This window comes from Armigeres subalbatus, chromosome 3 (assembly GCF_024139115.2).
Source record: "Armigeres subalbatus isolate Guangzhou_Male chromosome 3, GZ_Asu_2, whole genome shotgun sequence".
In the NCBI taxonomy this organism is placed as follows: Eukaryota; Metazoa; Arthropoda; class Insecta; order Diptera; family Culicidae; genus Armigeres; species Armigeres subalbatus.
The window spans coordinates 344,357,194-344,379,313 of NC_085141.1; the positions used below are offsets into that span (position 1 = coordinate 344,357,194).

Here is a 22,120-nt window from a genome sequence, read left to right on the forward strand (position 1 = left end):
TTTGGTTTCGCCGACGACATAGATATTATGGCACGTAACTTTGAGAAGATGGAGGAAGCCTACATCAGACTGAAGAGGGAAGCTAAGCGGATCGGACTAGTCATCAACACGTCGAAGACGAAGTACATGATAGGAAGAGGTTCAAGAGAAGACAATGTGAGCCACCCACCGCGAGTTTGCATCGGTGGTGACGAAATCGAGGTGGTAGAAGAATTTGTGTACTTGGGCTCACTGGTGACTGCCGAAAATGACACCAGCAGAGAAATTCGGAGACGCATAGTGGCTGGAAATCGTACGTACTTTGGACTCCGCAAGACGCTCCGATCGAATAGAGTTCGCCGCCGTACCAAACTGACAATCTACAAAACGCTCATTAGACCGGTAGTCCTCTACGGACACGAGACCTGGACGATGCTCGTGGAGGACCAACGCGCACTTGGAGTTTTCGAAAGGAAAGAGCTGCGTACCATCTATGGTGGGGTGCAGATGGCGGACGGTACGTGGAGGAGGCGAATGAACCACGAATTGCATCAGCTGTTGGGAGAACCATCCATCGTTCACACCGCGAAAATCGGACGACTGCGATGGGCCGGGCACGTAGCCAGAATGTCGGACAGTAACCCGGTGAAAATGGTTCTCGACAACGATCCGACGGGCACAAGAAGGCGAGGTGCGCAGCGGGCAAGGTGGATCGATCAGGTGGAAGATGACTTGCGGACCCTCCGTAGACTGCGTGGTTGGCGACGTGTAGCCATGGACCGAGCCGAATGGAGGAGACTCTTATATACCGCACAGGCCACTTCGGCCTTAGTCTGAATAAATAATAATAATACTTGGTAGTATTGTTATTTATATTTATATACATGTGACGAAAAACATTGGGACCATATTGACTCACAATTTTTAGAATTATATTTTTCTAAATGGCGTATTCCGCTTTGATTGCAAATAAAAACATGTTTCACAGGATGTCATCATACAGCCGCATTAAGCCTTTCGACACGCAGAAAAATCTCTTGTAATTACAATGATATTTGACATAAATTCAACAAGAGTTTCACATTGTTTTAGCGGTAATAAGAAATATTATTATTTCAACAATCCAGAATTGTTGTTTTCACATAAGCGTTGAAAGCTTAGAAATGTAAAAAAGCTTTAATACCTTCTTCAAATCAATAAGAATATTGTTATTTTAAAAAGAGATTTCTTTTGAATTTCATCATTATTATTTTTGAAACAAATAGTGATGCAATAATAATTTTAATAATAATGTTTATTGAATTTTCGCAGTGTAATTTGTTTTTATTGAGGACCCGATAAATACAATGAAATTAGTTTCAGATACCATTCGACTATTTTTATTTGAGAAAGTCGTAATGGAAATATTCTTCTCATTTCAGCACCGTACGGCACTGGTACACTCAGATAAATTTCCATCTAAAATTTATGTGCACTGCACATATATTTTTGCAATCAAGCTTTGCACATGCACTTTATTAATCTTGCACATAGAATGAGAATATATTTTATGTGCACCGCTAAATAGAATTTAAAGGCATGTGCAATATATCTTATTGGGCAATTTGAATACCTTTCATGTGCAGCAACTAATAAAAATCGTTTGACCCACTTTTAGAATCGTTCCAAGCTGAAATATATTAAATATAAAATAACAAGAAATGAGAAGGAATATTCTTTTTTAATTATTTTTTCATCCCTCAAAGTACATCAACTTTTAGACATTGCGATTTCTTGTCTTCTTCAATTTCGCTCTGAGGCCTTAAGAGCCCTCTACAATGGATACGTTTGCGAACCTTTGCCAGTTTTACCATCGTAGATACGTATAGGATATACGTCTCTCTCGACAAGATCTTTCTTTATAAAATGTCAACAATTTTCACTTCTAAACACCTTATTTCGAATACTGCGCAAACTGATCTTCCCTAACGGCATCCGGAGGACGGATGCTTCGACCAGGCACTTTCAATCCGGATCAATCGTGTCTCAGCGGACTCAACTATAACCGAAAGTAACCGATTGATTTTGATCTCCTCATCATCCGACAATCTGTTTGTTGATTCGTTAACTCGCGATCTCGCAAAATCGGCTCCGATAGATCAGGCTACATGATGTTTGCCTTCCTGAAACCGATAGTTAAATTCTTTAGTCAGCACATATTTGTCCCATTCATCGTCCTCATTTCTTACCGGTGTTACTGACGGAGTAACAATTTCTTGCATTAATAACTTATTTGTAAAGTTGGTTCCGTAGAATATAGCAATGTCGGATTCGGGAGTTGGGTTAGAGCTGCTGTCTATTTACATTCGACGATAGATCTTCCGGCCGATGATGACTGCTGATGAAGTATGCGGTGTTTCGCGGAGTAGTTCATTAGCGTTCGCAGAGGATACCGCGCCAAAGAGCCAAGAATCAGCGATTTGCTGCTAGCAGGAGGAACATTTGGCTCCATTTTAACGCTTCCCAGAACGTATACGTTGCACTTGGGTTAACGCTAATTTTATAATATACAATAAAATGTATTAAAAGCAAGAAATTAAATAACAAAAGATGAAATCTGATTTGAAAATTATAACATTTACCTGTCTGTAATAAATGGCGGCACCACGTATGTGCGAAGATTGTCTGACATTTTATTATTATTTTCTTATGTATTGGTCGTCACATTGAAATTTTATTAGTAGCACCAATAACATTTAAATATAGAGCAGATAAATTCTAGTACAGTTCAAATGCCGCACATAAAATCTCATTGGGAGTCGTTGAATCATTTTTATATGCTTGCTGCACATAAAATATAATGGAGTTTTGAGCTCAGTGTACGAACTATCCGACACATTGATGAGAATAATTTGCGATCCAGAGGGTGCTGATGGAATCTCGGCTGGAATTTGAAACATAAATTAATGTGATAAAATAATCATTAATGAGAATGTATAACGTACTTACGTAGCAAACATAAAACCCCATCTTAACTCCAGTTCATAGAAAATTCGGCATCTGGAACCGAAATTATAAAATTGGTTAGTGAAGTTTACAGCGTCAAAAACGGCAACAACCTACCTTAAATATCGGGAACTTTAAATATTCCACAGGCAATATATTTACAATCAACTCGTTAAATAGTTAATTTATTCCTATCTTTTATTAAAAACTTCAAGTTTCAAAAACAGTGTTTACTAATTTCAAGTGAAACGTTACGAAATGTCCTACCTGATTTTTAGAATCTAATTTATTTTTTCCATTGAAGATGTTATTGTCATTCATCTAAACAATGAAATCACATGATAAAATGATGATTTTATCGATATAGTTAATAATCAAGTCTGGTCTGATAACACTCGTTTGTTTATATAAATCAATAAGATATTTCTAAATGTATTCTCCTTTATTACACTTTGAGCTTTTCGGGAAAGCTCAAATTGACTTGATAGTTGAAACAATAATATTCTCTTATTAAAATCAGCATGGCAATTCTTGTTGGAATAATAATATTCAAAGTAAATTCAAAAATAAATCTATATATCAAAACAACAAACCATTTTTTCGATTCAATATAAAGAATTTTCTGTCCGTGGATGTCTCTTCGGAAGCTAGCAGTCTTCCTGGTGAATGGGAATTATGGAAAAATGATTTGGAGTCGTTCTTCCTTGCTCAAAATGTCGAAACACAGCGCGATAAGCGTGCGCAATTAGCGTATCTTGGTGGGCCAGGACTTCAGGAATTGTTACGCCATTTGCCCGGGGTTAATCAAGTCCCACATGTATCGAATGATCCACCATATTACGACGTTGCGATTAAAAGCCTGGATGATTATTTTGAACCGTTCCGTCGCAAGACGTATGAGCGGCACATCTTTCATCAGATTGTACAAAACCCTGAAGAAAGATTTACGGATTTCGTTATGCGTTTGCGAAAGCAAATTTCGAGGTGCAATTACAATGCGTGCGTTGTGGACGAACTAATTGATGATCGCATCACGCAAGGATGCAAGTCGCAGGAACTTCGGACGAAACTTCTTCAGAGAGATCGATCGCTTGAGGAGATCGTTGCGTTAGGAACCAGTATGGCTAAATCGTGGGATCAGTCAAAGAAGCTGGTAAAACCCAATACACAAACAAGACCTGAATTCGAAGTTCATTCTGTAGCAAAACCGCCTTTCCGTTCGTTTACTCATCGAAGAGCAACCAACTCACCTGGTTTTCAATATCGGAAGCAGTCTGATCGCCAACAGAACAATTTCAATTGCTACGGTTGCGGTCGGCGAGGTCATGTTCAAGGAAGCATTGAGTTTCCGGCAAAGCAGACTAAATGTGCGGCATGTGGCAAACTCGGTCACTGGGCAAAGAGATGCTATGCTGCAAGGCAAGGGTTTAAGCGCCGTGCCAATGACAATTCCTCAGAACCACAAGCCAAACGTATTCGCGCGGTCCAGGAGGAGATTGAAGACGGTCAATCGAAAGATTTTGTGTTTTATGCGATGGGTCGAAACGTTTTCAACTTTAAGGTAGATGGAGTGGATATCCCCATGACGATCGATTCCGGCGCAGATGCTAACATTATCACAAGAAGTGTTTGGGAGCAAATGAAGGAAGCGGGAGTGAATGTTAGCGATGCTACTACCACAGACAAACAGACGTAACACTAGAGAAAATACCATCGACCATGACTTCAACGATCAATTTAAATTTGATTGATTACGCAATTCACAACTAGAGGCGTTAGTGTCGTAATCCTTCAGGTTTGACATTTCACTCCAGCGCCTTCTGGTGACGATGTCATACGAAACATCGTTTCGTGTAACATGCTCGCAAGATGGTGGTAGAGGAGTTGAGCGATGGATTTTTCAGAAAAATGTTCAAGCTGTTACGTCTGTTTGTCTGTGCTACTACTAAAATTGACAGATCACTTATGGCATACGGGGCCAAGCAGCCATTGAAGGTGGCTGGATCATTCACCTCCGACATCGAAACAGGCAACAACAAAGTAGGAGCGAAATTTTATGTTCTTGATGATGGCCTACGCTGCTTGTTCGGTGACCAAACAGCCAAGGACCTACAAGTTCTCAAAGAAGCAATCGAAACAAAACGTTGCAGCCCTTTCCCGAAACTACGAGGTGTGGAGGCCAACGACCAATAACAGCCAGTGCAGCAGCCGTATCGACGTCCACCAATTGCGATGGAAGAAAAGATTGAGGAGAAACTTCGAACACTGCTAGAGCTCGACATCATCGAGCCTGCTCCAGGGCCATCACCATGGGTGTCACCTGTGGTGCCCGTGCTTAAAGATTCCGGAGAAGTTCGCCTCTGTGTCGACATGCGACGGGCTAATCAAGCGGTCCTCCGGGAAACACACCCTTTACCGCTTGTAGATGAGTTGTTGTCGTCAGTATCGGGGGCAGTACTGTTTTCCAGACTTGATATCAAGGATGCCTATTATCAGGTGGAGCTGTCCGAAAGGTCAAGACCGATTACAACATTTATCATTAAGTATGGACTATACAGGTAGACATGCGTATTTTAAAACCGCTTTCTCGTTTTATTTCGATTTGCAATAAAGTTAAATTTTCATAAATAAAAATTGTTTATTATTTGCCTATTTAGGTATAAACGCTTGATGTTCGGGGTCAGCTGTGCCCCTGAAATATTTCAGAAAACAATGGAAAGATGGCCTCGAAGGAGTTATCGTATACCTGGACGACACTATCGTGTTCGGCTCTAGTAAAGAGGAACATGATAAACGATTGGCAGCGGTGTTAAAGCGGTTCTCGGAATATGACATTCTACTCAACGAGGGAAAATGCATATACGGTGTAGAATGCTTAGAATTTCTTGGTCACGAATTATCAATCTCCGGAGTTCGACCGACTGAAGATAGACTTTCCGTAATTCAAAATTTTCGGGAACCACAGAATATATCAGAGCTTCGTAGTTTCCTGGGGATGATTTGTTATGTTGGCCGATTCATTCCAAATCTCGCATCGAAAACTGAACCATTGAGGCACCTGCTCCGGTCAGGAGTTCCGTACAGATGGACACAAAAAGAAAGCCTAGCGTTTGACTTAATCAAAACAGCTATATCACAAATACATCATCTCGGGTTTTTCAATCCTAAAGACCGAACCAAGCTTATGACGGACGCTAGCGCAACAGGACTAGGAGCTGTACTTCTTCAAGAAGATTCTAAAGGGTCAAGTCGTGTGATTTCATACGCCAGCAAAGCTTTGACTGACCTGGAGAAGAAGTATTTCCAAACAGAGCGAGAAGCATTATCTCTTGCTTGGGGCGTAGAGAAGTTTCGTTTGTACCTGCTGGGAGTAAAATTCACACTGTTAACCGATTGCAAGACTCTTAAGTTTATGTTTAGTCCGAGATCTTGGCCTTGTGACCGAATGGAGAGATGGGTTCTAAAACTACTGTGCGAACAATCTCCCGAGCCTTTTAATGAAAAAGGAGAGGAGTACATTCGGAATGTGGTGGCACAATAAGTCCCCATCGCAGTCACATTACAAAAAGTTAAGGAAGAAACGGCTAGTGATGAGGAGCTTCAACAGGTACTAAGGTGTCTTCAATCAGGGTCAATAGAAGGCCTGCAAAAAGAATACAAACCGTATGCAGATGAGCTTTGTAGTTTCGATGGTGTTTTGCTAAGAGGTAGTCGACTGGTGGTTCCTTTTAAACTACGCGAAGAAGTTTTAAGTGTGGCTCACGAGGCGCATCCGGGAATTGCGGCTATGAAGCGTCGCCTGCGTCAAAAAGTTTGGTGGCCGTGCATCGACAAGCAGGTTGAGCAAATTGTGAAGAAATGTAAGCAGTGTATACTTGTTTCTTCTCTTGGGCCACCAGAGCCTTTAAAGAGTACTAAAATGCCCGAGAAACCATGGGTTGATATAGCGGTTGATTTCATGGGACCACTCCCTTCGGGCCATACACTGTTCGTGCTAGTGGACTACTACAGTAGATTCACAGAAACAATTGTTATGAAACAAATAACGGCGAAACGCACAGTACAGGCTCTGCATGAGACTTTTAGCAGATTTGGAGTGCCTGAAACTATTAGGTCGGATAATGGACCACAGTTTGTGAGCTGTTGCAGGACAGCGGCGGACTGATAAACTCACCCGGGAGGACACGGCAGACAGGACGAAATTCCCAGTGGAATACCCACTCAGGAATTTCTTCCTCTAACAAAAAAATCCTTCACTCGAAATAAACACTCCAATGTGATTTAATCTACACGGATTTATTTGCCCGTGATTTAGGTTGACAATAGTATAACAAAGTAAAGAAAGGTATTTGCTCTGGTTCCATCATAGATGTACATATTCCATTAGCGATGCGGTACAACATGAGAAATGAGTAAAGTGGTATTTATTTCTTATTCTCTCTCCTTCTCCTTATTCATATGAGTGAGTGCCAAGTGTTGACATTATTATTGAGTGCACGGAAAGAAAAATTGCCTATATATTAACACCTCCTCTCAATTTATCATTCCTAGCAAATTCAGAAGTTTCGTAAATCTTGGTTTTGGCAAAGCTTTAGTAAAAATATCAGCTAGCTGCTCTTCGCTACATTTATACTTAACTATTAATTTCTTTTGTTTAATCCATTCTCTTATAAACATGTATTTAACATCAATATGCTTCGATCTCTGGTGTTCCCTAGGCTCTTCTGCAATTCGAATACATGGTATGTTGTCCTCATAAATTATGAAAGGAATCGCATCAATTTTCAATTCATTAAGTATATTCGACATCCAAATTGCTTCTTTGGTCGCGTGACACAATGACACTAATTCGGACTCTGTTGATGATAAGCTTACAATTTGTTGACGTTTACTGGTCCACGAAACGATGTTTCCGTATACCTTGAAGACGTTACCAGAATTTGACTTTCGAGCCTCGTGATCATTCGCAAAATCAGCATCCGCATAGCCTTCAAGTGGTCTATTGTCGCTGTTCCGCTTGTACACCATCCGTAGTGTCTTCGTGCCCTGTAGGTATCGTAATATTCGCTTTAGGCCGATCCAATGCTCCTCCCCTGGAAAGCTCTGAAATTGACTCAAGATACAAACAGATATTGTTATATCTGGCCTCGAAATGACGGCCAAGTATTGCAAGCATCCTAGTAATTGCTTAAAAGGTTCAATGCATTGTTCTGTTGACTTTTCCCACTTACTACCAGGGTCCATGGGAGTAGATACAGGTTTACAATCACTCATACCGAATCTTTGCAAAATTTTCTGAATATAACTTTGTTGTGATAGCTCAATTGTACCTCTTTCATAATCTCGAAGGATGTCTAGTCCAAGGAAATGTTTCGCTTCGCCTAAATCCTTCATTGCGAAATGGTTCGAAAGCTTATCCTTTATCCAAGTAATATTCGTCAAACTTTTGCCAAATAGCAATATGTCATCAACGTATAGAATCACATACAGTCCTTTACCATCATGAATGTACAAACAACTGTCCCCTTTCAATCTAGTGAACCCCAATTTTGACATCACGTTGTCAAATTTACAATTCCAAGATCTACCAGCTTGTTTCAAGCCATAGATACTTTTGTTCAGTCTACAAAACTTCGTGTTGCCGCGCTCGTCAATTGGAAGTTTCATAAAGATTTCTTCCTGAAGATCCCCATGTAAAAACGCTGTCTTTACATCCATTTGATGTATCAACAGATTATTCTGACAAGCGATGGAAAGCATTATTCTTATCGTAGTCATTTTAGCGACTGGTGAAAATGTCTCGTTATAATCCAGACCAGGTCTTTGGGAGCAGCCCTTAGCAACAAGTCTAGCTTTATGTCGTACTGATCCATCACACTCTTTAATGGAAAATACCCACATGGAATTAATTGCTTTTCTCCCATGAGGAATCTGATTAATCACTGTCCATGTTTGGTTTTCATACAATGATTGTAATTCATCATTGATTGCCTGTTTCCACAAATCCCAATCATTTCGTTTCATTAAATCCGGAAGATGTTGAGGAATTGCTTCCAATTCTCCCTTAGCTAGGAAACTGGTCTCGAAGTCAGTTAACCAACCAGGCCGCTTTATGCTCCTTTGTGGTCTATGAGGTTCACAATCCTCCTCCTCTGAATTAGCTTCCATATACTCTTGATCACTATCTTCATTGCTTCCTTCTTCGTGAACCTCAACCTCTTGGTCTACGATTTCTTTTACTGGAATTACAGGTGAATCCACCTCGCAATATGTAACATCGTTCTCCATAATCATATCTGGCTGTGCTGATTCAAAGAAAGATTGGGATTCATTGAAGATAACGTCACGAGAAATGATAATCTTTTCACTCACACTGTCCCAAAGACGAAATCCGTTGGGAGCATACCCCACGAAAGCTAATTTTTGACTTCTTTCATCCAGTTTTGTCCTATGTTCTTTCCCGATATGTGAATACGCAGTACATCCAAAGATCTTAAGTTTACTCACATTTGGCTTTGAACCAAACCACATTTCAAAAGGTGTTTTGGCCATAGTCAGACAGCTTGTAGGACTTCTATTTGTGACATATACTGAAGCATACAAGGCCTCTCCCCATAAAGAAAATGGCCCATTGCAGTTATGCAAAATTGTCCGAACTTTTTCCATGAGCGTCCTATTCATACGCTCACTCACACCGTTTTGCTGTGGAGTATATGGTACAGTAGGGTGCATGTTAATCCCTTTTTGCCGACAGTAATTGGTGAATTCGTGACTAAAGTATTCACCCCCATTATCTGATCTTAAGTTAGCAATTTTTAGATTGAAATGGGCGGAGACCAATGCCTCATAGTCTTTAAATTTCGTGAAAACTTCACTTTTATGCCTTATTAGATACACGATGACGAAATGTGTGTAATCATCTATAAAGCTGACGAAGTACTTATATCCATCATATGTTTCTGATGGTAGTTGCCCACACACATCTGTATGAATCAGCTCTAATGGTCGTTTAGATCTGTTCTGTTTAATTCTCTTGAATGGCTCTCGAGTCTGTTTCCCAGCTATGCATGGCTCGCATACAACTGTTTCACTATTGAACGACAGAGGTTGTAAATCCAACCCATCCGCCATGTTTTCTGACACAAGCCTCTTCAAATTTGAATTACCTAGGTGGCCGAACCTTTTATGCCACAAAGACACACTAGCCTGAATATTCCCAATACAAACCTTTTCCATCTTATCCAAGTATAGATCCAAATGATACAGACCATCAATCCTCTTTCCTTGGATGATTAACTTACCCTTTTTGTCAAGAACTTTTACACAACCATTGGCGAACGAGATAGACATACCAGCAGACTCAATACGAGAAACCGAGATAAGGTTGTATTGTAGGTTAGGAATAAAAAGCGCATCGTACAGTTCCAAACGCATACGTTTATTATTTTTCAACACAACATTACCTGTTTTCTTGCTGACCATCCTCTTACCATTTTCGGCTGTTGAAATCTGAATGTCTTCTGTCTCCCACATTCGGTTGAATGCCTCAATGTCTCGGATCATATGCTGGCTAGCACCAGAATCCAGAACACATGGAAACTTCACCGGCATGTCCTTCAGATCCAGTTGACGAATCCGTCGGTTTAAACTATAATCCTCCGGGTCTCCACGTGGATCCTTTTGACGATTTATGCACGATGCCATTAGTGCCACATTCGCAACTGCTGTCCCCTTGTCTTGACGATTAAGACATGATGCCATTAGAGCCACATTTGCAACTGCTGTCCCCTTTTCTTGACGCTTCTCAGAGTACTTCCTCTGCTTCAGTCTAAAACAATTACGCTTCTTGTGACCAATCTTACCGCATTCGTAGCACTCAATATTTTTCTTCGGTCCTTTTGCGGTAGCTACATGAGCCACATTATCGGTAAGCGTTCTTGTCGATTTTGTTTTTCCTTCATCCACATCGAGAAATAACCGTTTAATTTGTTCCAGTGTCATGTTATCAAGGTCTTCGCGTCGCATCACCGATAGTGCTGCCAGAATATGGTCATAATCCTTTGGGATAGCGGCCAACAAAGTGTTTACTTTGTCTTCTTTCCTCAACACCTCTCCCATAGATTCGAGTTTTCTGACCAGCACATCGTGTGCATCGAAGAGTTCCTTGAGACAACGGAACCGAGTGACACCAAGGGTATATAACTGCCGTCGAAGTCCAAACATCACTGTTCCCCCTTTTGGGAGATACAGCTCTTTCAACTGCACCATTATGTCCTTGGCATACTGACAGTTGAAAACTTGGGACATTGCATCATCTTCCAGGGCCAGCCAGAATTCGTTCACGGCCCTATCATCTTCTTTCAGACGATCTTGGAGCTTCTTCTTCCGTGTCACTTCAGCAGCTGCGGTTGCTTCTGGAACGGGATTGGCATAGGCTTCTTCAAGGGGGGTTCTCAGTAGAGTGTGTGAAAGGCCTTCCTGCTTCAGATGCTGTTCGAAGCGCCGCATCCACAATAAAAATGATTTTTCGGTCCCGTTAAAGATGGGAACTGCGACCCGCCGAACACGATTTTCCATAATCACTTTTTTTTTTTTTTTGTCCTATTCGTACCCGTTGAGAACACTCAGTCGAAGCCCTGGGCCCATAACCTGTTGCAGGACAGCGGCGGACTGATAAACTCACCCGGGAGGACACGGCAGACAGGACGAAATTCCCAGTGGAATACCCACTCAGGAATTTCTTCCTCTAACAAAAAAATCCTTCACTCGAAATAAACACTCCAATGTGATTTAATCTACACGGATTTATTTGCCCGTGATTTAGGTTGACAATAGTATAACAAAGTAAAGAAAGGTATTTGCTCTGGTTCCATCATAGATGTACATATTCCATTAGCGATGCGGTACAACATGAGAAATGAGTAAAGTGGTATTTATTTCTTATTCTCTCTCCTTCTCCTTATTCATATGAGTGAGTGCCAAGTGTTGACATTATTATTGAGTGCACGGAAAGAAAAATTGCCTATATATTAACATGAGCGAGGAAATGCGCTTATATTGTAATGAATATGGTATAACACTGAGGAAAACAACGCCGTACTGGCCACAAGCTAACGGTGAAGTGGAACGGGCGAACAAAACAATATTGAAACACCTTGTTGACTTATCTCAACAGACAGCAAGTTCGGATTGGATGTGGGACCTAAGATCATTTTTATTAATGTATAACTCAACTCCACACGCAACAACAGGGGTGGCACCTTCAATGTTGATGTTCAAGCGATTGTTCCGAGACAAGCTACCCAGCTACAGTGAACAACCCAATGGGGAGGAGGAGGAGATATTAGATAGAGACAGGGAAAGGAAACAGAAAGATTCTGATTATGCGGATGGCAAACGTCATGCAAAGACAGATATTTCAGAGGGGATACTGTTGTGGTGGAACGAGCTGTGAATGAGAATAATCACTCGAAAACATTTGCACCCAAAGAGTATACAGTGACAAAACTAGTAGGATCAGAAGCAACGGTTAAATCTAATACTTCGGTGTGAGGGTGAGATATATTGGGAGTTGGGCAATCCACTTTTAGAGTGCATTGATGACAGATATGCAAATATCGTATAACGGTTTGGTCGCCAACACTAACTAGTGAATAGCAGGCCATGACTTTGCCTCTTTCCTCGTGGGACAACAAACGGAGTCGCACGCGCGATTAGACAGCTCACCCCGTGATAGCTCGTTCGGCGGAACTAGGCCGCACATTTGGGACGAGTGCTGCAAAGAAATGTGGCGCATCTGAAGCCACTCCCTGTACCGGAAAATTCATCAAACAATGATTTATCTGGCAACCCAACAAACATTGGATGCTGAAGAAGAGCTTGTTTCGTGGCAAATAAGCTTCTTCAGCTAAAAAACTAGCTTGTTCAGCTTAAATTGTTTGCTGGGAATGTACCAACTGAGTTCCTTTCTTCGAAACAAAATAACAGAAATGAAGCGGGAGCCGAATTTAGTGGAATACGAAAGGATATGAGATCGAATCGAGGTTTGCGGATGTTACAGAGACCAGGATATCTGAAGGATTACCACACTGACACAGTATACGACGTTTAAAGCACAGACAAACAGACGTAACAGCTTGAACATTTTTCTGAAAAATCCATCGCTCAACTCCTCTACCACCATCTTGCGAGCATGTTACACGAAACGATGTTTCGTATGACATCGTCACCAGAAGGCGCTGGAGTGAAATGTCAAACCTGAAGGATTACGACACTAACGCCTCTAGTTGTGAATTGCGTAATCAATCAAATTTAAATTGATCGTTGAAGTCATGGTCGATGGTATTTTCTCTAGTGTTACGTCTGTTTGTCTGTGTTTAAAGTAAAGGGGGGATGTCGGGGATAGGCCAAATGCTAAAGTAGATCAGCACTGGTAACCCTAGCGAATGAACGTGGAAACACCGAGAGACGACGAGAGTGAGATCGAGATGCAAAAAGGTTAGAATAAAAGATGGTGTCAAGTTCGACGGTCGGAAAATAAATGTCTTTAGAAAGTGTACGACTATTTCTGAGTTATTGTTTTTATTGATGATCCGACAGGACCTGGTATTCACTAGGGATCCTACATTCAGAGATATGCGAAAGCGACCATCTTGAGCCTTTGCATTGAGCATTGAGAACTGTCAAAAACTGAGCCTAACGAACATCGTTATTGTTGCAGATCGAAACGTATTGTGATAAAATGGATCTGTTGAAAAGTTTTGTCAAATAAATAATTTGTTTTACTTTTGCAAGTAGAAGTAGTCTAGTTGATACATTGTATTATGCTCATTCGTTTTGCTCTTTTATTTTAGTAAAAATGCACTGGATTGACAAAATAATCAAAAAGTGTCTTCGAATGTAAAGTCATGTGCAAGCCTAAACATTTTTCACTGCGGCAAGTGCTGGCAGCGTTTGTTTACGAAAGTAACAGCGTTGCTAAATCGTCTGGAAAAGTATTCGCACATCTCTTAATATAGGATCCCTAGTATTCACGACATTTTTGAAGGATTTGCCGTACAGTAAAGATCAGTTCCGTTGTCGAGCGGCCGTTGACGAAGCCGGCTTGATAACTTCTCTCGAACTCGTTCACTAATGGTGACAGACGACGGAAGATGATCTGGGATATCACTTTGTAGGCGGCATTAAGGATGGTGATCGCTCGAAAGTTCTCACACTCCAGTTTGTCGCCTTTCTTGTAGATGGGGCATATAACCCCTTCCTACCACTCCTCCGGTAGCTGTTCGGTTTCCCAGATTCTGACTATCAGTTTGTGCAGGCAAGTGGCCAGCTTTTCCGGGGCCATCCGATACCATCCTTACCAGCTGCTTTATTGGTCTTTAGCTGTTGAATGGCATCCTTAACTTCCCTCAAGTTGGGGCTGGTTGGCTTCCATCATCCGCTAAACTGACGTAGTCATCTCCTCCGCTGCCTTGACTTTCACTGCCTGTACTCTCAGCGCCATTCAGATGTTCCTCGTAGTGCTGCTTCCACCTTTCAATCACCACACGTTCGTCCGTCAAGATGCTCCCATCCTTATCCCGGCACATTTCGGCTCGCGGCACGAAGCCTTTGCGGGATGCGTTGAGCTTCTGATAGAACTTGCGTGTATCTTGGGAACGGCACAGCTGTTCCATCTCCTCGCACTCCGCTTCTTCCAGGCGGCGTTTCTTCTCCTGAAAAAGGCGGGTCTGCTGTCTCCGCTTCCGTCTATAACGTTCCACGTTCTGCCGGGTACCTTGCTGCAGCGCGACCGCCCGCGCTGCGTCCTTCTCCTCCAGAATCTGTCTGCACTCTTCGTCGAACCAATCGTTCCGTCGACTTCGACCCATATACCCGACGTTGTTCTCCGCTCCGTCGTTAATGGCTGCTTTGACTGTATTCCAGCAGTCCTCAAGCGGGGCCCCATCGAGCTCACCCTCTTCCGGCAACGCTGCGTCGAGATGCTGCGCGTATGCAGTGGCGACATCAGGCTGCTTTAGTTGCTCTAGGTAGTAACGCGGCGGTCGTTGGTACCGAACATTGTTGATGACGGCTAGTTTTGGGCGCAGTTTAACCACAGAGAACAGACATGGATGCTCGAACAAAATTTCGTTTAAAACGTGTTGGCATACACTTCATAAACAATGTAGTGCTGCCACCTAGGAGCGAGCCTAGGAGCAATTCGGTATGAACACTAGCGCTAAAAAGTAAAACAAGGCAAATTTCAACCATATTTATCGGCACACTAGCACCGCGCAACGGGATCATAACGACATACTTCAAAATGACCAGTACAAACTTTTACACAAGCACGCGAATGAAGATGAACGTCTGTTCTCTGTGGTTTAACCATCACCAGATAGTGGCCAGAGTCGATGTTAGCGCCACGATATGTCCTGACGACGATAATGTCGGAAGTGCCGTCCATCAATCAGGTCGATTTGTGATTCTGTCTGCAGGAGTGATCTCCAGGTGTACCGATACGGGAGGCTGTGTTGGAAGTTGGTGCTGCGAATGGCCATATTCTTGGCGGCGAAATCAATAAGGGACCGACTGTTCACTTTGATGACATTTACTTCCAGGGTGCAGCAGCCGTAAAAAGTGTAGACAACAACCTTCCGTGCATCATGTTTACGGTACTCGTCACTGAGTGGCGATACCGGCGTTTCTATCTGTGTTGTTAAGCCTGCTACTCTATGTTCTGAGATTTTCACATTTTCCACCATGAGCTCATGGAAGAATGGTAGTTGGAAATCGATAAAATGTATGGGAAAATCAAGTACTTTGCAAATTTATGGAAAATGGAAGTGTTTTAGAAGAAAATAGTGATAAGGAACGAAGTATGAGGTGAAAAGATTATCTCCTGCACTTAGTTTGCACTGATTAGTAGTTTTATAGTGATGAAATTTCGATTTTACTACCACTGAAAAAACGCCATCTCTTGCATTAATCGTTTTGACTGGTACCTTATTAGTCGTAGGCCGTTTTCGTTCGTCAGCCGGTGAGCGCTGAACTTTCCAATAGTCGGTCTAAACTCCTTCTCTAGGCCAACCTGAGCATTCAAATCTCCTATGATGATTTTGACGTCGTGGCTTGGGCAGCTGTTTTCTCTGTGTAGTTTTGCTATGAAATCAAGCTAAGATTGCATCCTTAAACAGGAAAAAACATATATTTTTTACATGAACATAAACACAGAGAACAGACGTTCATCTTCATTCGCGTACTTGTGTAAAACTTTGTACTGGTCATTTTGAAGTATGTCGTTATGCCCCCGTTGCGCGGTGCTAGTGTGCTGATGAATATGGTTAAAATTTGCCGTGTTTTACTTTTTAGCGCTAGTGTTCATTCCGAATCGCTCCTAGGCTCGCTCCTAGGTGGCAGCACTACATTGTTTATGTAGTGTATGCCAACGCCATCACTTAGTGAGATTGAGTTTTTATGTCGGGCAGCCTGCGTTGGCGGCGCTGAGGAGCGATTTAAATCTTTACACACGTTTTTACAGAAATTTTGTTCGAGGATCCATGTCTGTTCTCTGTGACATAAATTCACCTCCTCTAGGGGTCCAAAATTGGGCGGTTACCCTATCTATTGTATTCCAATGGATTATGCCATACAAGGTACTGTTAATTTTTATCCGGGTATGTATTTATATTTATAAAGAGATGAGTGACGTTTAGCGCTCGCACACTAATGTGCAATTCGTCATGTGCAGAGTCTATTATATAGAGTTGCGCAAAGAGGATCTTCTTACTCTTATCTTGAATGATGCTCTTGTTATTATGTTGAAAACTTTCATTTTTGTTCAACCCTTCAAGTGACTCCACGGGAGTGATCACTTCTAAAGCTTTTTAATTCGATAACCAAAGTCACCTACAGAGTGCAAACACGTGAGTTTCTTGTGGCAACTTTATTGGGGGGTGTATTGAAGTTTTTTGAAGCTGTTTCTAGAACAAATCTAATACATTTCAATTTATGAGTTTTAATTCGCCATAATATTCATCAGGCGATAACAATACTTCCGCCTTACCCACAATCATTTGTTTACTTTGCTCGATAGGTAGACGGTTTGACAGTTCAATAGGTAGATTTGGCTTCACTCTTTGCGTAACTCTATATATAATAGACTCTGGTCATGTGTAAAAACATGTTTGTTTCCCTTCTGCTCATAACCTCAAAAATGATCGGGTCATCACAATGATTTCAAAAGAGTCAAAAGTATATGGAAATATAATCATTTTTACCCAATCTTTGCTGAGTTGCACCATCTAGGAGTGTTTGTTTTCCTTTTTTCGCCACTCACACATTCGGACGTGAGAATCTCAATTATGTAAAATGGGTAAAATGCAACATTCGCGACATCTATTCGTCATTAAACAAAACTTTGCCTGTCTACCAAGGTTTATGCTTTTCTTTGTGCAACCACAAAACAAAGCAACCATGCTTCTTATTTTGACATTTCAAACCACTCCCACTCCCCAAAAAGTAAATAAAAACAAAAATTCGTAGTGATAAGAGTTTTCGCGTAATTTTATTCCTGGAAATTTGTTCCGAATCAAGTGAAAAATGTATTTACAGTTTCTGCCCTCGCTCTGGGGATGTTAGAATGACCAAGAAGAAGCCATCACCGTGAGTATACCGAAATTAATTATTAATCAAGTTGTATGGTTTAGCCACGATCCTGAACAAAACCACCCACTGCTTCCACAACAGGCAAAATCGAATCTGGGAAAAGGAACGACGTGACCGTCTGAATCAAACATTCGATAATCTTTCAAAACTACTGCCCGAATATGAGCCGGCCACCCAACTCAGCAAAATCGAGATTCTGCAGCGAGCGGTTGAATACGTGGAAAAACTACAAAACAAGATTAAAGCGTTCTTGGAGGAACGGGATGCGCTGCTCAAAAGTGACCTTGCTCCTTTAATAGTTAATTATGAGGGAAAATAATTGCTTTTTTTTATTTAGAACACGTCGATGAGCTAGAGGAGCGCTTGCAGGTGCTGATAGCCCGCAACGAAGATTTGGCGGCGCTGCTCAAGAAGGCGAACATCAATGTTCCTCCTTGTAAGCTTGGACCAATCAGCGGAAAGGATTCTCCCGTGGAAAAACTGATTCCGGCCGCAGTACAATCGACCAAATTAGACGAAAAATTACCCTCAAAATCGTTGATAGATGTCGATGCCGTTGATCCTGGAGCTAAAACTGAATCAACTTCCATCCAGACGGTGTCTGTTTCAAGTTCTGTGATAACTACGACTGCCAGTAGCAATGTTGTACCTATAACCGGGATTACATCCAATGTTGCTCCTGCTGTAACGAATGCGGCTACAGTAGCCTCGGTCCCTGTAATAGTTAGTTCGAGCGTTCCTAGCGCTTGTCTGGTTGTAGCCAACAATCACATCGTGGGGACGCTCAACCAGGCAAATGGTGGTGAGTTTAAATTATTAAACATTTTTCAATCTTATCAATTAACATTATTTCAGTCAATGTTACCCCTGCGTTGCTACCAACCCCAATAATGGCCACCGGAGTTATTATATCCAACAACGGAAACCTACTGCAAATGCCGCTGGCGGTACCATCAACCTCATCGCTGCTAATTGTGAGCAACGAAGATGTGCGGTCCAAACTAAGTTTAAGGAAAACACGAGGCTCACCCTCGAAGTCGGCATCAGCAAAAGGAAACTCATTACACAAAGGAAAATTTACGATCAAATCGATCGAAGTTATTCCGGGGCGAATTGTCAACGGTAAGATTCCGATTCCTCCCCTGAAGCGACCTGCCGCTCCAATTGGGAAAGGCAACAAAGAAAAACGAAAGAGGCAACGGAAGCGAAAAAGTAGTGAGCATGCTGTAAATCAGGAAGAAGCTGAGGCGAAAAAAGTGAAGATTGATGATAAGAAAGAGGAAGGAGTTAAAGATGACGAAAAAGCTAATAATCAAGCTGAAACTAATTCTAAAGAATCCCCGCCGGCTAACAGCATTGCTCAAATACAGGAAGATGATGCGGCCCAAGTGGATGACCGGGCTAGCTCACTTGAGATGAATTTGGATCAGGGGGATTTGTCGGCAGATATTTTCGCAAACCTGCAGGTTCCAGACGAAGAAACAGATGGAAATCAAGGGTCTCTCTCGCCAACTGCGGCATATCTAATGAATTTTCCGCTGGTTTCCACAGGTGGGAAGGCTAGTGGAATTCATGTTGAATGCTCTAATGAACCTGAAGCTACGGAATGTATCGAAGGTGATAAGAAGGCATCTTTGCAGACAACCGAAAACAATTTGCTATTGGATAATTTCTCATCGTACTTTACTCCCAGTATCTATGGAACGTTGGACAATGTAACTCATCCGGTTTCTGATGTAACTCCTTCAACATCTGCAGGCGCTTTAACGAGCTTCTCAACAATTTATCAATCCATCGACAGTATGCTTGAACATAAGCCATCTCGGGTTACAGCATCTTCTGACTGCAGATATAATTCAACTCCTTTTACATTCACCCTAACGTCTACAAGCAATTCTGCACCGACACAGTCTTACGACTACCGGCACTCGTCTTCGACTGGCTACTTCTATTCAACAACAACAAGTACAGCGAAACCTATGGACGACTTTTGTCTGCTTAAACCATCGATAGCAACCGAGTTTACATTTTCTTTGACGAGTACGATCCAAAGTGGACCAAAAACCGTGCAGTCTCAGTACACGAACAGTACAATTTTTTCTTCGACCGTTACTACGCCTTCATATAGTATCTACGGATCTCAAACTAAATCAAGTAAAACCGCTAACTATAATGCAAATTATATACCGGAAGCGGCCAAATCAGAACAGGCACAAACGCCTAAAAAATACGACATCTTAGAAGCTGAGAAGCCTGCAACAAACTTCACATTTTCATTGACCTCAACGACTAAAACTAATGCAAAATATTCATACCCTGCGATTGTTACATCGTGCTCTACGTATACGACTCCTTATGCCACCACATCAGCATCCTCGTATGCAAAAGTCGAAGACTGCCTCTACAAATCCTCCAAGACTTCCACAAGCCACAATCCATACAAAACTCCACCAAAGCAGAAGCCGAATCACTATTCATCTCTTGGAGTCACTCAACCAAACGTGCATAATCAAGCAGCTTCCCACTCACAAACGAAATACGACGTGAACTGGATGGCCTCGCAGGATCCGAAACCGTCAGTCAACAACCAAGACTACAGCCAACATCTTCCATCATTTGATTTCAACGGAGCCCCAACACACTCCTACCAGACCAATATAGATCTAAGCCGAAAATCTGACATCTTTTTCGCGCATCCATCAGGCGAAGATAATTTAATGACGTGGTCGCCCAACAAGCTCACCAATATTTTAAATGATACAAATTCTTCGTACTATCCTTCGACCACCACCAGTCTACCCAGCCTCCAAGGAGATCTGGCCCTTAATGGCCCCTCGACTACGACTAAATCAAGCAACAATCTTCAACGGAAAGCGAATGATACGAGCAGCACATTCCTATCGGTTCAACAGCTGGTTGACCAACCTCGTAAGAGCAGCACAAACAACAAAAGTTACAACTCGACCTACAGCAACTTTTATACCAACCAAAAGCCGTTGAACAACAACTATTCGGCGGAAGCTTTGATTGGATCGTCCACTGGGAGCTCTACCAAGAAAGAAAAGTTCTACACTGATACCAGCTACAACACTTACGGCACCTTCCAAACGGACTCAACTTCCGGAGCAGGTCTCTCGTTCAACTTTGACTACTCGTCCGACTACAGCAAAAACTACAACTACGGTTGCCAGCAGAACTACATGCCTTCGTTTGTAGACAACGGCTACAGTCTCTCCACCGTTCCTTCTGCCACTGTAACAACTCTCTCCTCATCTTTCCCAACTACCACTTGCTACTCGAGTTACAGTCACTCCTCCGATCGAAAGCAGCCCTCCTCGTCGTCCACCAATTACTATCAAAACTCCTATCAACCGGACATCCCCTATTACGTTCCTTCACCGGAAAAACGTTCCCATACCTCTTCAAAGTCACGGAAACAGCCCAAACAATCCCAATCACATGATTTCACCTCATTACCTAACATTCTACCGTCGGCACCCCCCTTGTCGACCCTATCTGAAGATCCACTCTTCTACAATCCTATCTCGGTGACAACCACCACGTCCTACCAACAACTTCCACCGTACCAATCAAATCTACCGAACTACTCTTTCGGAAGCCAACCGTACCAGCCATCGTCATCGTTGTCATCATCTGTAGCCGTCGGTGTTAGCAGTTCATCTACGTTGACCAACTTCAATCTGAGCACTATCTGTCCGGAGATAAGCGAGAAAAGTGGTGGAAGTGGGAGTGGATTGGCAAGCCATGGCCATGGAACGGCGGTGGCGACAGTGACCGGTGGGAGTACAATCGCACGCCATCCAATAGCAGGAGTTGGTGGATGGTAAAACTAATTGTAAATAATTATATCAAATTTAACTTTAAGTCAAAATTTTGTACAATTATTAAAAATAGTGAAACAAATTGTAACAAATCTATTCTAGAAAAACAAGTTGAGAAATCAAAAAAATAATTTGAAATTTGAAATATTAATATTTATTGTGCTTCCAGTTGAAAACCGAAGTGAGCTCTCGCGACGATTGAGTTTTTTTCTTATTTCCTGATGTCGCAACTGCAACTGCATCGTCGCGACGTAGTTGCGACAAAAGGAAACGGGAGAAAACTCGATTGTCGCCAGAGCTCACTTCGGTTTTCAACTGGAAGTACAATATACAGAGTCAATGAATGTCCGCACATCGATAACATCCGAAAAATGGCATCAATCCACAAGAACACGGTCTATCTGGTTGCAAGTTTCACCATTTGGGTGTCTCCACGTGTGCTTTCGGATATTCTTCCGTGCAAAGTAAATGCTACTGATGGCCATCCCTCTGGCAGCAGCGAAATTTACTAGCCGTAGGCCGTTGTCATTGGTAGCGGAGTGCAGGCTCACTGCCTACCAATTATGGGACGGAAAAAGTCCTCTCTACCGACCTGAGCGTTAGCGTCTCCTATAACAATTTTCACGTCATGCTTTGGGCACGTGTCGTTTGTCGGTGCGTAATCG

At 42.2% G+C, this 22,120-nt stretch overlaps 2 protein-coding genes across 3 annotated transcripts; both read left to right on the forward strand.

Annotated features, from left to right (window-relative positions):
- The first annotated feature begins 3,485 nt into the window (after positions 1-3,485).
- Positions 3,486-4,660, forward strand: LOC134222788 (uncharacterized). Its single transcript, XM_062701942.1, has 2 exons — positions 3,486-3,518; positions 3,581-4,660. The coding sequence occupies exons 1-2, from the start codon at positions 3,486-3,488 to the stop codon at positions 4,658-4,660; spliced, it is 1,113 nt and encodes a 370-aa protein (XP_062557926.1).
- A 12,734-nt stretch (positions 4,661-17,394) lies between these two features.
- LOC134225911 (mucin-5AC-like) lies at positions 17,395-21,562 on the forward strand. Of its 2 annotated transcripts, none has more exons than XM_062706349.1 (4): positions 17,395-17,610; positions 17,695-17,891; positions 17,951-18,415; positions 18,469-21,562. In XM_062706349.1, the coding sequence occupies exons 1-4, from the start codon at positions 17,588-17,590 to the stop codon at positions 21,459-21,461; spliced, it is 3,678 nt and encodes a 1,225-aa protein (XP_062562333.1). In that variant the 5' UTR covers positions 17,395-17,587; the 3' UTR covers positions 21,462-21,562. The 2 variants fall into 2 exon arrangements, with proteins under 2 accessions (XP_062562333.1, XP_062562335.1); XM_062706351.1 differs by having other exon boundaries at positions 17,951-18,412.
- The last annotated feature ends 558 nt before the right edge of the window (positions 21,563-22,120 follow it).

Bases quoted from the DNA above. Each gene is read 5' to 3' on its own strand.
- LOC134222788 (XM_062701942.1), top strand. From the start codon at position 3,486: ATGGCAATTCTTGTTGGAATAATAATATTCAAA. The intron at 3,519-3,580 runs GTAAATTCAAAA...TTCAATATAAAG, and splicing joins TTGGAATAATAATATTCAAA to AATTTTCTGTCCGTGGATGT.
- LOC134225911 (XM_062706349.1), top strand. From the start codon at position 17,588: ATGACCAAGAAGAAGCCATCACC. The intron at 17,892-17,950 runs GTGACCTTGCTC...TTTTTTATTTAG, and splicing joins ACGGGATGCGCTGCTCAAAA to AACACGTCGATGAGCTAGAG. The intron at 18,416-18,468 runs GTGAGTTTAAAT...ACATTATTTCAG, and splicing joins GCTCAACCAGGCAAATGGTG to TCAATGTTACCCCTGCGTTG.